At 44.6% G+C, this 17,956-nt stretch overlaps 1 protein-coding gene across 2 annotated transcripts in view; it reads right to left on the reverse strand.

Moving 5' to 3' along the window:
- Nucleotides 1-7,591: 7,591 nt before the first annotated feature.
- ADRA1D (adrenoceptor alpha 1D) overlaps nt 7,592-17,956 on the reverse strand; it is a 49,998-nt gene continuing 39,633 nt past the window's right edge. The window contains exons 2-3 of one of the 2 annotated variants that reach the window (XR_002418358.2): nt 11,549-12,222; nt 7,592-8,466 (exon numbers count right to left, since the gene is read on the reverse strand). Coding sequence is in view for 1 of the 2 variants with exons in the window: in XM_005506420.3 (XP_005506477.1) it covers nt 11,654-12,222 (569 nt within the window). In the remaining variant the exon portion in view is untranslated. Of the gene's footprint in view, nt 12,223-17,956 lie in introns of both variants that reach the window. The other variant, XM_005506420.3, reaches the window with a different exon arrangement.

Genomic DNA, 17,956 nt, shown 5'->3' on the forward strand with positions numbered 1-17,956 from the left:
TGAAAAAAAATGTAATGCAAAGAAAATAGATGCTAAAAGTAAAGTGAGAAAGAAACAAGTTACTGAGGAAGAGGAGAAGTTTTCACCCAAATTCCTTTGGGTCAGCGGCAGATGCCTCAGCACGGTGTATTTTCTCCTTTCAGCAAAACAGGTTCTATCTTTGGGCAATACATTAAGCTCAGCAAGGTTTGCCAATTCAGGCAGAAAACCACTTATTTTTAAGGCCAGCCAGCATATTTTGGTAATTTAGCTTGACCTCCTGTGTAAGCAGGGCAGGAGAGCAAATTTTTACGTCAAGCCCATTACTTGTCCCTGAGCCAGAGCCTGCATTATAGAATAATTTTCTCTTTTCTTCTCTCCCAAGTTTTGCTTTCCAAGAACCTCTCACATCTTCGAGAAAATTTGCTCCAGTTGTTAATTACTCCCCGTGCTCACTATGTTTTTAATCTTAATTTCCCTAAGCTCAGCTGCCTGTGGGTGAATTTACTAGTCTTCTGCCTGTTGAATGAAAGCATCCTGCTTATCCAGATTCCAAGGTCTCACTGCTGGAGATGTGGTCTGAAGAGAGGAGCTAGGCTAAAGCGTGCGTGATTCTCAGGATTAACGCCGTGCCAGAGGAAGGATGATAATTTAGAGGATAATAAAAGAAAATGGTGACTGGAAAGAAAAGCTAAACAATGCCTACTGGTAAATTAATCAGCAGGGGATGTTTATTCCTTTTAACAGGCCATTTATTAGCACAGTGCCTTGCTCAGTTTGAGAAGCTGGAGGTGGGGTTAATACCAATAGTGCGATCAGCAATCGGTGGCCAATGGACAAAACTTGATAAAACACCTTTTTTCTACTTCTCAAGGGTAGGTTATGGGGGACAACATATGGAACAGTATAGAATATGCAGTAATATAGCTTATAAGAACCCCAAAATGCTTGGATTGGCTCATCACCTGCATTAGGACACATCCTATCTAAAATGCTACCTAAGACAAGTATTTGTTTGAACTCACATCCTTTCTGAATTCACATCCTTTCTGGGCAACTGATTTCAGTAATGGAATATTAGGAAACTCATTATTGATTTCTGTGTCACTCACATGATGGTCCAGGAGCTGCACTCAACGTGACGACTTTTGGGTAGTACCTCTGGGTCTGGGTATGAATTTGGCCACAGACAGACAAGTCCTTTTGCCAAAAGAATATAAAAAAGTATTTGAAGGATAATATATATACATATTTATATGTGCATCTCTGCCTATTTGTGCAGGCATGTCTATTTATGCATATATATTAATATATATATCTATATAAAAACATATTTATACACTGTCAAAACCCCCATACTCTAAAGCTTTAAGAAGCAACCTTTAAACTCGAAAGCTTAAAACAGGTTACAAATGAGAGTGCCACAGAAATCAAAGTTAAATTGGATTTGTACTCTGAATCATCTGCTTAAAGACTGTAGTAATAAACATATATAAAACAAAGGCAGCTTGCCCACAGATTAGCATTAGAGCTGTCAGTAGCAAGCCTTTTAAACCCATATAAAGTACCTTGCTGTGATAAAAACAGGGTTACTGTCACAGATGGGTGGAATTAATCTCACTCGAAAGAGAAGCAGCAATATGTTTTATTGAGGTAAAATAATAATTTGACAGAACTCAATGAATTCGATGGGCTTTAACAAAGCTTAACAGGTGTTTACTAAGGTTCAGTAAGTTTGATGGCAAGGTTCTGCTTATTAATTATTTCATGGAAGGTGCATACAAAGGAAAATTGAGTTAGAATTATTCACACGTAGACTGGAGGCGCAAAAGGGTGAGGAAGACTCTCCCATTGAGTCACAAGGTTCAGAGTGGATCTTTTTGCTTTCTAATCTCCTTAGAGACGTAGGTGTGGTTAGGTCCAAACTTAGTCCCAGACTTGGTCAGTGGTTTATGACTAACGGAATTATCTAGACAAAGTTTATAATGATGAGTACTGAGTGGCTACATGGATTGGTAATGTTTCGTTAGTACCAATTCAGCATGCAATCAGACTTACCAGGGCAAAATCAAAGTTACTATACTACAAGGTTATGTGTGATATTGGTTGGTTACCAAAGATCTGCCATTGGTAAAAGGTCTCTCTGCCTCAAGGAGCAACATTGAGAGGTGATCCAACTCAAGTGGAGATCAACGCTATGGAGCCATGCAAGGAGAGCTCCAAGAAGGCTCACCCAGGATCTGATATTTATGGAATAAAGTGGTTGGCTTGTACTCAAATCACACACGATGGAAAGGTGGGCATGAGACTCCTTGTACCTACAGCTTTCTTTGTTCCTTGATAAATGTGACTTCACCTTCTGACTGTGCCACCTGAAGCCTTCTGGCCGTGGGAAGGGCTAGTCTTTGGGACCTTCTCTTTCCAAAAACACCCTCCTGCCACAACAGAACTCAATTTTCTGATCCATGTTTTATTCTATCAGGCTTTACAGCAACCACAGATCTGCTAGGAGGCAGCAGTGGGATTTGAACAAACAATGATGTATCTCTGAGTAGAGCTACTGCTACTTAATTATGGTCAGATTTCAATGAGATTTCAAATCACCTATAGACTTTAGGTAGACTTTTTTCCCCACCCAGAAAACAGCATTTGTGGAAGAGAGAAGAGTAAATATTCACCACAGGAGCTGGAATGGGCTTTGATTTTTTGTGAAATACCCAAATGTATTCTCTAAGGTCTATGTGAGATTGTTAACACTGGTCAGATGGACCTATCAGAGGCAGAGCTCCTGCCTTGCTTCAGTCTTTTTGAAGGTAAAGAAGTGCAGGAAGTTCAGCAATTTCCAAACTGTGTGAAATGTCCTGCTTGAGGCTTTTTTGAAAATTAAATTGGAGAGCTGGGCATAATAAATGCAAAATAATCTTTCTAAAAAGTGCATAAAAAATATTTTGGATATCTGCATCCTACTCTTCAAACCCCAAGACATCTTTTATCCACCAGTATTGCACATGGGAAAACTTTAAAGTTGGATAAGTTTGGTTTATGTGACTGGACAGAACTAAACATTTTGTTATAAACCCATCTTTTCTGGCCTCATGGGACTTCAAGATAGGTTACCATCTCTGGCTACTTGTCCTCCCCACGCTCTTGGCAGGACTGTCTCCCAAGTTGCCATAGGGATTGGGTGGTGGGGTCCATCCTGCGAATCAAGTGTTGATCTGATTTTAGATCTTTACTGTTAAATCACAGTAATTACTCTGTTCCCTGGGAAAAAGTGAGCACCAGAACTTCAATTTCTGCTTGTTCTATACCCAACTTTTACTTCTTCTCCTACTTTACCAATCAGGTCCTCTGCCATGTTCCTGAGTCAGTTTTGCACAACAGGCTTTATGTCCTGTTTCCTGGACATGTACAGATATCTCGGATAGCCTAGGATGCCTCAAATGGCATAAACCACCTATACTGAGGCAACAATACTTTCTAGATCTCCACAATGGAGTTTAAACATCTGGGTCATACATGGACACCTGATTTAAACATCTGGCTCCTATATGGACACCCGATTGGAGTGGAGATGTCTTAATGTGTGAGCTGAATCCCACTGAAGGTACCTAGGAAAAGCCAGCCTGCTTGTCAGGGGCCTTAATGACACTATGCATGATGTGTGTTTCCATGGAGGGACATTGGGAGGCCTGAAAGTGGAAAAGAAATTTAAACCTTTCCACAAGATGGCTGAAGTTTCTTGGGAAATCTCCAGGCAACTCCCCACTCCAGCTGCAAACCTGTCCTTTGTGGAAAGATCTTAAAAGTCAGCCTATTCAGGACATGGTTTTCAATTTCTGAGTGGTGCTCAGTGATGGAAACTTCCTTCTGGGAACTGGCACACAGCAAAGGCAAAATGGTGTGACCTTGTTGATCTAATGTGCATTGGTGACTAACCTTGAGCTTTCCATATATTTTCTCATTTTTAGTCCACCGACAGAGGAATGAACGATATAACTGTGGCACTGATGGGCTACCCAGCATCTTGATGAAGGGGACATAAAAATGGCTGGACCAGTTTGGAGCCTGGGTCCTTCTAGCTGAGCTCTCTGTTGATGGAAACTTTGGGAGGGATAAAGGGAAAAAGCCTATAGTGAAATATCCTTTGAAATATTCTCCCAGCTGACAACAATCTTTGCCTCAGGGACTTAGCTCAGAGATTATATAAATGTTTCCAACAGTCCTTGATGGACCTTTTTGTCATGAAGTCACCTAATTGCTATTCTAACCTATAGACTTTTGGCAGATGCAATATCTCACGGTGATGAGCTCCAACATTTATGTATGTGCCACGTGAAGAATGACATTGCTTTGTTCATTTTCATAATTTGGTTTGATATCATTTAGTTCTTCTATTATGAGAAGCAGCGAACAATCATCCACTATTCGTCTTCTCCCTGACACTCTGTATTTTATACACCTCCATTATGTTCTTTGTTGGTCTTCTCTATTTTCCAGGAAAGGGCCCTTTGATTTAATTTTTCTTTGGATGAAAAATATCCCGTATCTTCGGTCATCTTTGTCAGCCTCTTTGGAGCCCTTTCTAAGCCTATTCTATCTTTTCTGAGCTGAGCTAATCAGAAAAGGAGACAGCAGTCAAATTGCAGGTACATCATAGATTTATTCAGAGATGCAAAGACATTTTCAAGGTTATTGTCCATCTCTTTTCCAAAATTCCCTATAATGCAGTTTTTTTTTCTGTGACTGCTGTCAAGTATTGATCCAATGCTTTCATATTATATCCACTTTTGATTTTCCCTTTGCCTTTCCTGTCTCAGGTGTCTATCACATATTTATGTCTCACATATCTGAACATCTGATCCTTCACAAAGCCTCAGCTGCATTTTGGTTAAATTCTTGCAAGTTCTGTTCTGTCCCTGGCAGGTTTTCCAGGTGAAGTTCCCATCTTGCATGTGTCGCTCTCGGGGTTTGCGGAAAACCCCATGGGAGGGTGTTGGGACAGGACCACCTGGGTTTGACCAGCAGTGTGGCAACCCTGGGGTGAATGCTTCCTAGATGGGGTCAGGGCAATGGAGCTGTAGGACTTAAATAGGCAAAACAGCTGAGCAGGATAGAGAAAAGAAAGCACTGGCTTCATATGGAGAGATGGCTTGTCGACTGTGAGGTCAGCCAGGTCCAGAGAAAGAAACTGGAGAAAGCAAAGAGAGACTGAGATGAAGTGAGATAACATGACATGACACGATGTGACATGATGAGATGAGAAAGCAGAAGCTGCCTAGGAATTTCCAAACATCCCCCAAAATAGGGATGCAGAAACAGAATAATCAAATTTATACAGGTGCTACCAACAGCTTTCTTAAGGAGTGGTTGGCTTTTTGCTGTGTCTCTGGGCTGTCTTCTTTGGATACCAAAACAGCACTGGAAGTTGTACAGGTCACATATAATCTCCTCAGACATGTGGTGTGAATTTTGGGGTTGTCCTGTGCAGGGACATGAATTGAACTCGATGATCCTTGTGGGTCCCTTCTAACTCAGAACATTCCATGATTCTATGATCCCTGTGAGGCTGCATTAGTAGATGTATCTGCTGTGAGATAAGATTGCTGAGCCAGACCGACATCACCCCCAGCTCTGACAGATACCAAGACTGTGTAGCCCTGGACCCTGACACTGTCTGCATAGCTCAGGCCACACAAGGTTCTCAGTGGGTTAAACTTGGGGCAAGGAAGGATGACAAAAGCAACATGCCCAGCATTGCCTTATGGCTCCAAAGGCTCATTCAGTCCTTGTGGCCATGGCAAGGGTTTTTCTTATCACACCCTTGGAGAAAGTCAAAGCACCTAATACTTTCCTCCTGGCACCCGACCAGGGCGGCACCCTGGCTTGACAGTCACACAGAAGGGCAACAAGTCCCTTTGAAAATAATATATGAGCACTCTCAGTTAAGAGCATCCTTTGCTGTAGATTCACCATGGGACACAGCAACCATCCTCCTTCCTCATCGTCAGTAGGACTCAACCACACATGAGCATCAGCAAGATGCACAGTGAAGTCATGGAGTCATGACAGTTCTCCCCCGGAGCTGTTGAGTTGCATTTGGTAGCTGATCACTTTGTCTTGGCCTGAAGCCATCCCTGAAGGACAGAGGGTCTTAGGCTGTGTTTGGTCATTTGCACTGTAAAGAAATCATAGAATCTTAGAATCATCTTGGTGGGAAGAAACCCTGTTCTTCTGGAAAAAAATATTTCTGGAATACTTGTTGGATGATTTCAGAACCCTCTTTGTCCCATCACCACATTTCAGACTTTGCTACGTGATGTTGCTTTATCATCCTAGAGGTAGGGCAGATATTTTGTCATTTTTTTTCCGTTTTCCTCTTTGGGGTCTCCAGCTCAGAGTCCTTTCCATGGCACCCAGCCCTGAGACACCAGTAGCCACTATCTAGAGGTGCCATCATGCTGTATTTTGTGAAGAAGAATACCTGAAGTTAGCGGAAAGCATAAGAAATGTTATTTCCACTTCACTACAGGTAGTGGTTTGTGGGTGTCACTGGAATTTTAGCGTTAGAAGAAAAATGAGAATTTTCCAGAGAAATCTTCGATAAGCTGAAATTTCAGTTTTCATTAAAAATCCCTACTCTGATCATAGAATCACAGAACCCAGAATGTCAGGGGTTGGAAGGGACCTGGAAAGCTCATCCAGTGCAATCCCCCCATGGAGCAGGAACACCCAGATGAGGTTACACAGGAAGGTGTCCAGGCGGGTTGGAATGTCTGCAGAGAAGGAGACTCCACAACCTTCCTGGGCAGCCTGGGCCAGGCTCTGCCATCTTCACCATGAAGAAGTTTCTTCTCAAATTTAAGTGGAACCTTTTGTGTTCCAGTTTGTACCCATTACCCATTGTCCTATCATTGGCTGTCACTGAGAAGAGCCTGGCTCCATCCTCCTGACACTCCCCCTTTATATATCTGTAAACATGAACGAGTCCCCTCTCAGTCTCCTCTTGTCCAGCTCCAGAGCCCCAGCTCCCTCAGCCTTTCCTCACACGGGAGATGCTCCACTCCCTTCAGCATCTTGGTGGCTGCGCTGGACTCTCTCCAGCAGTTCCCTGTCCTGCTGGAACTGAGGGGCCACAACTGGACACAATATTCCAGGTGTGGTCTCCCCAGGGCAGAGCAGAGGGGCAGGAGAACCTCTCTGACCTACTGACCACCCCCTTCTAATCCACCCCAGGTACCATTGGCCTTCCCGGCCACAAGGGCACACGGCTGTTGTTCCTAACCACCAACTACACAACATCTCTCCCTCCTCTGCCCTCCTCCACTCCCATGGATCATGGCTGCATTCAGATTCCTCTTGCTCCAGGGGGCATCTTGAAGAAGACATGGCTGATGCAACCCTGTTGTCCTTGCACGGCACAAAGCTGAGAGAGTTGTCTTCAGATTGTTTTTTGTCATAAATTCTTGCATGTGGGAGCAATTATCCTTGTGAAATTATGAAAAAGTATTTGGAAAAAAAACAACAGCGGGGTAATTTGCAGTTTTTTTCCTCCCTCCCACATCCCTTACACCCCCTGTTTTAAAATCACACAGAACAATTTATAGCGATGTTTTAGACAGGTTTGTGCATGTATTTGGTACAAACAAACAAAAATATGTGCATTCTGTTTCATAGAGCTTACACCAATCCGACAGAACTCGAATCACAAAACAGAAATACTCCGGCTAATAAATACATCTGGGGATGAAAAATAAACATCTATACATAAAAAATTTCAATGTCTGCTAAAGAAAATGTACACTTATATACACACTGTAAACAATAGTAATGCAACCCAACTGCAGTCCAGCTCAGGCTGACAGGGACCTTCCTTCTCCCTTAAATAGGACTTGTGAGAGTAGACTGATGTCAAAGCTGCTGTTCACCATCCTGCACTGGGTTTGTGGAAGCAGCAAAGTCTGATGGTGCAATAGTATAACGAAGTCAGTGCAAAGAAGTGAGAGATGCTGCTTAACCAAAGTATGTGTGCTCTGGGGAATGGCCTGATTGGCAAATTTGGAGAAAGGGGACCATATCCTTAGCTGGTCACACCATTGTGGGTCCAGAGAAGTCATTTGCATCAGACCAAATTTACCTCTTGAAGGTCTTGAGCCCATTTTTCCAGACTTGGGAGAGCTTGGAGATTAAGGGCATCAAAGAGAAATGCAAAGTTTTAGACACTCAAGTTATATTTCACACAACATTATCCTTCCTCTCCTGCCAGCAAAGGCATCCCTGTCCACTCTAAATGATGCTCTACACGTGGATCTTCAGAGACCAGGCCTGGCATTGCCTCTTCTGATGCAAGATGCTAAATGAAAGAGGGGCCCTCCCTCAGGTGAGAAGCAAATAATTTGCCTGAATGCAGCACAGCAGAGCTCAAGACTTCCTTCCCTCCAGCCCCTTCTAGGGTATTTCTCAGGGCCTGATGAATCACAGGTGCAGCTGCAACAGAGGAAAGTAAATGAGCCAGAATTCGGGAATTTCTCTGTATGCATATGTGTGCTTAAACAGACTTTATCCTCATTTTCTCCCCCACAGGTCTGTAAAGAATTGGGATAGAGAGGCAGTAAACCTGCAGACTAACCTTTTTTACCCTTCTGGATTCTTTGAAGGGGCTGGAGGCTGTAAATATTTCAAAATTGGAATAAAAGAAAGATGTATAGATTAGTTAAGGTACAAGGAAGAAATTCTTCATCATGAGGGTGGTTGGGCACAGGAACATGTTGCCTGAAGAATTTCTGGATGCCCCATCCCTGGAAGTGTTCAAGGCCAGGTTGGACAGGGCTTTGAGAAACCTGGTCTGGTGGAAGGTGTCCCTGCCCATGGCAGAGAGTTGGAACTAGATGCTTTTCAAGGTCCCTTCTAATCCAAACCATTCTATGATTCTGTGATCAGGGAAAAGTGTAAGCAATAATGTCTACTCATTCATGGAAATAAACTGCTTGCCAGTAATTGCTAAAAGCCCCTGCAAAGTCTCCATTTATAGGAGAATGTCTGCCATTTTGGAAATGACATTTATATAGCTAAATGTAGTAAAATGTATATTTGTATCTGCATGGTCATGGATGCACACGTTACCATGTGTTATGGGCCTCTTGCTGTGGAGAGTTATGAGATAAATCTGCTCCTGAGCACCAATGAACATTTAATGGCAAATGTCCCTCTCCCCCCTGGACTAGACTTTCACTTCTGATTATAAGTGTACAAGCTCATCCCAAACTGTGTCCCTTAATCACTTGAATTATACACTTGCATGTGTTAGACCTGCAAAACAACATCACCATAACAGGGGCCAAAAATGCACAACTGTGTGCATTTACTCCCTTAGCCAGTGGCATGTGTGTACACGCATCCTGAGAGATGGGCGGGATGCAGGAGTAGTAATACTTTCACCTTGACCTTCTGGACACCTTGGTTCTTCAGTGACTGCCTTCTCCCTGATGCCTTCTCTGCTATGTCCCCAGTGCCATCAGTGTGCTTTCCCATCGCGATCCCAAAACCACCCAGGAAACAAGTGGCAGCTGCAGTCCTTAAAATGACTTTCTGTGTCACCCCATCATCACTGTAGGGTCTGACTTCCCTTCAAGGCCAAGAAATGGGGAAAAAAAAGGTGCATTTCCCCACAGAGATTCCCATGGGGTATTGGACCCTTGCTTTGGTAGGGCTGAACTTCTAAGGCTGGCAATGTCTAGCTGATTTTGCAGACAGTAATGAGTCTGGGTTCAATGCCAGCGCAATGCTCCCCATGTGCCTTGGTGGGGTTCATCGCTGGGAGTAAAATATTTGGACAAAATCTGGAGGTCTTAGTGCAGTAATTCATCCAGTTCAGGGTCTTGCATTGAGTAAAGGGCGGAAGGGTGTTAAGGGTGTTGAGACGGGCCAACTCTAGAAATTGTGTCTCAGTATGCACTGTACAAAAAAAGTAAAAAATAAAAGAAGTACAGCTTCTCTGTTCTGATTTCCTTTTAAGCAGATGAACAGCAGAAAGAAAGGTGACATTTTCTTTGCTATGCCTAGGAGCCTTTAGTCTCCTTTGATAGCCCTCCTTTAGAGGACTAGTTGGATGTGCTGGAGGTACTTTAGTGAATGGCTCCTAATGGGTCTGAGGGACAGTGCTGGTGTGGATGAGTTTCCATTCAACACATATTCAGTGTCATGTCTCCACCCTTCGATTTCATGTTCCTGTTCTTCACTCACCTGGCTTGAGATACTGCATCTCAGATCCAGACTTTGCCTCTATCGTCTACATGTGTCCTGGATCTGCCCAGTGACTGATCTAATGATATTGCTCTGTGTCTCATTCTCTCTCTGAAATTTGATAAACCAGTGTCTGAAAAACATGGCCAACCTCCCTGCAGTCCCCAGAGGTGGCCACCGTGCCCTCCTGAGGGGAGCTCACATTCTGGGGTGGTGAGAAGGGCAAAAAAACCTCCTTATCGACATTGCTTTACTATGTTAGCAGACATAACCAAGGACAGTTGTTCATAGCTACCAAAGGTTTTGATGTATCAGGTGTGTGGAAAGCCACCTGGGAGAAGAGCTATGAGCATGACCCTGACTGGGGAGCAGATCCATCTGCACGAAGGGGTTCCAACTGAACCTCACATTAGTTTTAGCTTTGACTCTATGGGTAGTAGAAATGGGTCACCTTTCCTGAGCCACAGCGAAGGCTGACTGCGGACCTGAGCACAGCCCCTAGGATTCATCTTTATTCCATGTTGTTTGAGAGAGACAACAAGAGCAAGAAGGGGACAGAAAAGGCTGGGGATAACTGACACCAAAAGGAGCTGCTTTCTCTGTTGTAGAGGGTTGCACACTAGAGCAAGGCGAGTTGCAAGTGTTTCACTGGAAAGTGAAATGAGAAATGCGTCACAGGTTGGAATTAAAGAAGAGAGACCTGCACACCCATTGGCATCAGCGTATACACCTGGACTGCTTGTCTGGCCTGAAACTGGATTACATGGAAGGGGAAAAGCTGTGGTCACTGCAGACATGGTGGCTGAGAGCCAGGATCCCGCCACCCTGCTTGGGAATACCGCAGTCTGCTCACCCTCCAAAGCAAAGGAGCAAAGGCCTCGGCTGGAGGTCCCGCCCAGCCCTGTGGACCTACAAGCTCCCAACCCATTATCTGAAGGATAAGCTGCCAGTTACTGCTCAGCAACATCCTTTCTGGGTGCTGCCTCTGGATGGAAACATGATCACATGGACTAAGGCAGGGTTGGCATCTTTCTGGGTTTGATCTTTCCATTAGATTTTGCAGTGGTGTTTTTAAGGCAAAGGAGACATGCTGGTTTCCCTTAACTGCACGGATTCTTCCAAAGTCAAAGATAACCATCCACTGGAGGAAACAACTCTTTTCACTGGGCCACATCCACATATCCACCCCACACCTTCCCCTCTTGCTGCAGCTCATTGAAATGGGATACACCATTGGCTCTTTTTTGAGGAACCCATAATCCTGGAGAAGGGGCTGACCTCTGCATGGAGGATGCTTGTATAACCTTTGGGCAACTGCATTTTATACCTGATTGCTGCTTCCAGTCTGCCTGACAGACCCACAGATGGTATCCCTTCATGTTTCTGCTAGATGATACCTCTAAAGAAACCACCGACAGCTGTCCCAATGGCTTCAAATATCTGTTTCTCGCAGCCCGCAGCAGTCTGTTAAGTCATGGGTTTGATAGTCAATGGTTTCCACGAAGTCATGAGGGATCCCGATAGAAACAGACTCCACCTCTGTTTTGTAGGTGGCTGTAGCCCCCCCTTTACTGGAACCACCCCGGATTTTATTAGAAAGGCTGTTCATCTTCTCCTTCAGCTGAGTGGATGCTGGTTTCTGGAAAGGAGTGAGCATTTTCCAGCCCTTGAAGCTGAGTGTTCGCCTCTTACTGGCCCTCTCCTGCAATGAGGAGTTAAATATGAATGAGCTGTTCAGGGTGTTAATCCTGGGCCTCAGGTCTGTCTCAGAGTCTTGCATTGAGCTGTTCACGGAGGCCCCTCGCCAGTGGTGGTCATAGACACGCCAGATGGGCCGTCTTCTCCGGTGGCATTGGCACTTGAGCAGCCTGATGAAAGCTCGCTTGAACTCTTTGCTGGAGCATGGGTAGATGATGGGGTTCACGCAGCTGTTGAAGTATCCCAGCCAGAAGATGACCTTGAAGACCATTTCAGAGGGCTTCAGAGATGGGAAAAAAGAACCTTGGAAGAGATCAAAAGAAACATGGTTAGAGGAAGGGTAAGGGTATGGCAGCACAGGGTAGCAAGGGTGGTAGTCGGCTCAGTCTGGAAGAGGTGATACCTGCAGAAAGGTGTGATTCTGCTATCAGGTCCTTGGCTAGCAATGTCACTGCCACCAGAGTGAAGATCTGGCCACTGCAGGACTGCAAGTCATCAACCCTAAAGTGATAATGATGGATAATACCATGTCGTTGGCAGGAACCTCATACTCCACTGCAAAAGGGCTACCAGCACCCTCAAATACAGCTGTGAACCATCAAGTCAAGCCCTTACAGCTTGGAGGGAGGCTGTTAATTTTTGTTGCTGCTACATGAACATGAGGGGTTGGGGGCTGGAGGATTTTTCTCACGTGTCTCCAGACCACCATCCAGCTACACCCTTGGAGTCCAGAATGCACTTCAGAGGGGAAAATCCTGCTGCATGATCCAACAGCCACATGGCAAAACTCGTTTTGCTCACTGTGGGTTCAACTATCCTGCTCTGAATTGATGCAGGAGACTTGCACACAAGAGCTATTTTCCACACCTGGGGACCTGGCTGCTTCCTGAGATCCTGTAGTGAGGTTGAGGGCATCATTTTGGGGAATAGGTTCAGTGGTCCCCATGCCTCCCTGATTTATCAACCAAGGCAGCCAGGCTCTGTCCCATTCCAGATCAGATGGAGAAAACTGTTGCTTGGATGTTCTGCAGGGATCGGTTCTTGGTGCCTGCCTCTTCCTACGTGTGGCACTGCACAGTTCACCACTGAGACGTAAAAGGATGGATACAACCCTGTCACCTGCACTGACGGAAGAGCAACACCCCTTTACCTCCTACGCTCATGTGTTTTGTATCATCAGTGTTACACACCCGCTGTTCAAATTTTGTGGTGATGCTAATGTGGACTCTTAAAGTGGGCTCAGATAATATCCACCACCCCAAGCTTGTATCTGCTACTTGAAAAAGCTCTTTTGTCCACCCCAACCCTATTTATGCTTTTGTGCTGGAGATTCCCAGTGTTTTTCTTGGTGAAAAAGCTGGAGATTTTTTTTTTGCAGCCAGAAGATGTCAGTGTTGCACCCACATGGCCCTATCACTTCTCTTTCCCCACTCAGATCCGAAACAACTCTCTGACTCAGCCTTAATTTCTTTTAATTTTAGCTCTGGATGACAAATCGTGCCACCATGTGACTGAGTGCTAATTTGTATTTTAGTAAATAACATTAGCTCTGGATATCATTATTATTTTCCCTGTGCTCAAAAGCCTGGTGTCAAAACAGTAAAACAGGTGCCAGGAGACAGAAATTTTGGACTGACAATACATAAAAGCTCCACAAGCTGTTTGCTGGAGAAAAAAAGCATCAGCCAGGAAACCCAGAACACTGTTTCCAGCAAAGTTTCTTACACTCATCCCTAAAATGTGCAGAAATTACAGCCAGACTCAGCATTAGGTATGTGGGCTACTCCATCACTGGCATGTGGGAAAAAAGACAGATCTCAGCATTTTCTGATGGTTAGGCAGGGAAAACAGAGATGCAGCCATGCAACTTAAATATCTGCTGAAGGCCAACCCCTGTCCTAGGGCTGGAGTACACATTGGCTGTCAATATGTGCTGAAGGAGGCATTGAATGGGGACAGTAAGGTCTCCGTGCTGGAAAGACCTGGGCCTTTCATGGAAACGAGTGGTGTTTGCAGTTCAATGAGCAGCTTGCTGGTGTCATAGCCTGTGGTTTTGAACAGAGCAATAACACGGGAGTTGGGTTTTGTAGAAGCAATGACTCCTCCTTAGTTGTTTTTGATTAAAAGGGTGAGGCGCTGGACAGGATGCCCAGAGAAGCTGTGGATGTCTCATCCCTGGAAGTGGTCAAGGCCAGGTTGGATGAGGCTTTGAGCAACCTGGTCTAGTGGAAGGTGTCCCTGCCCGTCGCATGGGGGGTTGGAATTAGATGATCTTTAAAGTCCCTGTCAGCCCAAACCATTCTATAATCCTATGATTCTGTGATTCTTTCTGGGACAGCGGTGAACTTTGTAGGTTGCTTATAGGCTGCTTGAACCACCACATACATTTCTAACCACAGCAGAAATACCACCCCCAAGTGTTTAGCCAGGAGGTTCTAAACATCTCAGTGGTGCTGGGAGCCATCCCTCTTTGCATTGCATGTAACATCTCCTCTGTTCTCCATATGATGATGCCTTTGAGCCTTCCTCCTTCTCACACTGCCTCCAACCCACCACCCTGGACTTACATGCACCATCTGAAGCTTTGTGCAGTGTGGACCAGCAGTGGCTTTCCAAGCCCAGCATCAATTTCTCTCCTCAGTATCAGGTTTTGGCAGTAGGGGGTGGGTCTGTGTTCCTGCCCAGGCTCCCCCTCTCTCCATCCTGCCCGTGGACCAGCCTCTACCCACAGCCCTGTCCTCTCTGCAAGGTGATCCCTGGCTCTCAGCCCAAAGACATTTCATTGTCCCAGCTTGACCCTGCCATAGCTTAGTGTGAGTGGTTGGGGCCATGTAAGGTGAAAGACTTCATTAAGCATGTAATCTTGCTCATTCCTTTGTCAGGGAGAGATGTCCTGCCTCAGTTTCCCCTCTGAAGAAAGAGGCCAATTACCATAAACTCTTTCACAGTGTTGCTGTGAACCCTGTTTGCAGTGCGCACTGGGTTCTCAGAAGAGCTTTATGTAGCATTTTTTTAACTTTGAGAGGAAAAGAAAACAAAAAGCTATGGTAGCAAAGCAAATAAAAGAAGGGTCTCTTTAGAAATGAGACTCATAATTACTGCTTGAGCCACGCTACTTAAGAGACTGGTGCTTGCTTAAACAGCCTGATGGCTGTTAAAATAATAACTTATATCCAGCATTTAGCAGTTCATTGCACTACACAGTTTCTGTACTACATGCTTTACCCTTTTCATCCAGATAAAAAATACAAATTGAAAAGAGAAAAAAAAGCTATGAATCCTCTGAATTTCAACTTTGGCTGTGTTTCACCCGCTAGAACCTTGTGTACATCCGAAGACAAGGGGCTCATTACCATGCAAATAAGAGTGCCCCTTGGAAGAGACGTGTCCTGAGTACACCCATAGTTTCCTCATTTGATCACACTGGGGTGAACAGAACTAGGCAGGGAGTCCCCGGAACAGGTCCTTGGCTGGTAACTTTGTACACGCTGGAGCATCAGATTCTTGATAAGCACTGTGAGGCTGCACATAAGGAAGAGCTGTGGGGCTTTATTTAGGGAATGAGTAAAGAATGGAGAAATTAGCTCTTGCTTTCATATGCATGAAAATGCAACATTTTGAGAGAGGGAGGTTTTTTGTACTAGGCTTTGTAACAGTTACTATATAGTTGTTATACAGTTACTACACTGTTACTATAGTCCTTTCAGTACTTAAAAGAGGCCAATGAGAAAGATGGGGACAGACTTTTCAGCAGGGCCTATTGTGATAGGACAAGGGGTGATGGTTTTAAACTAAAAGAGGGAGATTGAGGCTGGACATGAGGAAGGAATTGTTGGCCCTGAGGGTGGTGAGAGCCTGGCCCAGGTTGGGCAGAGAGGTGGTGGATGAACCATCCCTGGAGACATCCCAGGCCAGGCTGGACGGGGCTCTGAGCAACCTGAGCTGGTGAAGATGTCCCTGCTCATGGCAGGGGTGGCACTAGGGGAGCTCTGAAGGTCCCTTCTAACCCAAACTCTTCTGTGATTCGATTCTATTCTATTCTATTCTATTCTATTCTATTCTATTCTATTCTATTCTATTCTATTCTATTCTATTCTATTCTATTCTATTCTATTCTATTCTATTCTATTCTATTCTATTCTATTCTATTCTATATAGCAGTATAGATGTTGTTAGGATGTGTGGAAGACATTACGGAGTAATGGACCCTTGAAGAGCTCAGGAAACATACTCAGATGTGTTCAATGTCCAGAAATAGAAAACGGGAGTAAAACATCAGGTAAAACAACAGATAATTATGCACCAGCACTTTAGCCTGACATCTCAGTAGAAGAGCCCTTTTTAATGGTTTTCCCCCAAAAGCACCAAAGCCAGAACAGGGCAATATCAAGGAAAGAACAGGAAGGCCAAATGTTGCAGTACTTGTGTCACAATACAAGTTTGTGAAACCTGGTCGCGTTTCAAAGCAGCGCTGTTCCTATTCACTCAAAATCAGCCTGCTGGACACCTCTCTTGGACATCCAGCTCAACACAGCATGGCAAAGCTTGCTGTAGTTTCCAAAGGAGGAGGTGCTGACATCCACCTTGGGGACATTCACCCACAGGGTGGTCTTAGTGTGGTGAGCAGCAACACTGTGTGTGTCCTGGGATCCAAGAACCTCCTATTGTGCTGGAGCATCTGGGACCTCAGAGCCCTCACAGGGAGAAGACAAAGGAGATTTGGCTTGTCCATGGATCCTGGTTGTATCTCAGTGTAGGATACTCCCAGGTAGGGTTGAATGCAGAGACTCATCCTTCATATTTCCTACTCTCTTGTTGAGAAGGATCTATGTTGGCTTATAGAGATCCTGCTGAGGACAACGTCTTGTCCTCATAAATAAAGATTTTATAATAATACTGCTGGAGGCCTTGGAATTCCTTTTGGGGCTTAATTCCTTTCAGCATTTTATAAAAGGTCATTCCACATCTTGCAGAGTCTACATCCTAGTGATAGAGCTGGGTCAGATCAAGGACTGCAAGTCCTGTTTTAACCATACAGAGTTATCTTCAGGATCATTAAGAAATTAAGAAAGCTGCAGGTGACATCAGGAAAAGCTGTCCCCATCATGCAGAGTGACTGGACTCAGTCTAAACATGATCTGAAGATTGAATTTCATTTTTTTTGGTGTTGCAACATTAAGCCAATAAGATATGTGCTCTGAAGTAAAAGCAAAAGAGTAATTTATTTGTTGTTCTTATGGAATGTGTGTGTGTGTGTTTGTGTAAGCAGCACATGCATATGCATTTGTATACTGTGTGACAATATTTTTTCCTAGGTAATATCACCCTGCTCATATCTGGGGAAAAACCAGCCAAGTACAAACACTGTGACATGCTGTGTTGGGCTGCTAGTGGATGCAGTCTTCCCTTTACTTATCCAAACACATATCCCATTTTGTTTTAGATGGTTTGAGCACAATCTCATGATCTTTCCTTGTCTGCACTTCTCCACCCTGCCCTCCCCATGACTCACTCGAAGGTGATATCACTGGATTGTTTGGAGAGCTGCTGGTCCCAGCGCTCAGGGCTCAAAAAAAATAAAGCAAAACAAGAAAAAAGACAAATGCAAAAATGAAAATGGACACAGTCCAACCTAAATTCTGGCCCCCGCTCCCAGTATACAGCCAGAATCTGTGAGCAGGCTTGCTTTCTGCTGCAGTTGGCAAGGGCATCTTTGTTTTAAAAGGTCCCTGCTTTACAGCATGACCTGAATAGTCAACAGCACAAAAGTGCTGTAGATGTAGTAGCAGGTGGGAAAAACAAAGTGCCAAAGTCGTGAACCAATGCCATCCCACCATGAATGGGAAATGTGAGGACCAGCAGGGTTGTTCACACTGACAAGGGACCTCACAGTTGCTTGGTGTGAGCTTTGTAAGAAGAATGATCCTGGACCAAAATAGTGTATGAAGAATTGGACTTTGAGGGTGTTGGTGGAATGCCATGGGGAAGCTAAATATTGAGCTATTATTCACTGTCTTTTCCACAACAAGGGGCATTA

Source organism: Columba livia, chromosome 4, assembly GCF_036013475.1.
Source record: "Columba livia isolate bColLiv1 breed racing homer chromosome 4, bColLiv1.pat.W.v2, whole genome shotgun sequence".
NCBI lineage: Eukaryota > Metazoa > Chordata > Aves > Columbiformes > Columbidae > Columba > Columba livia.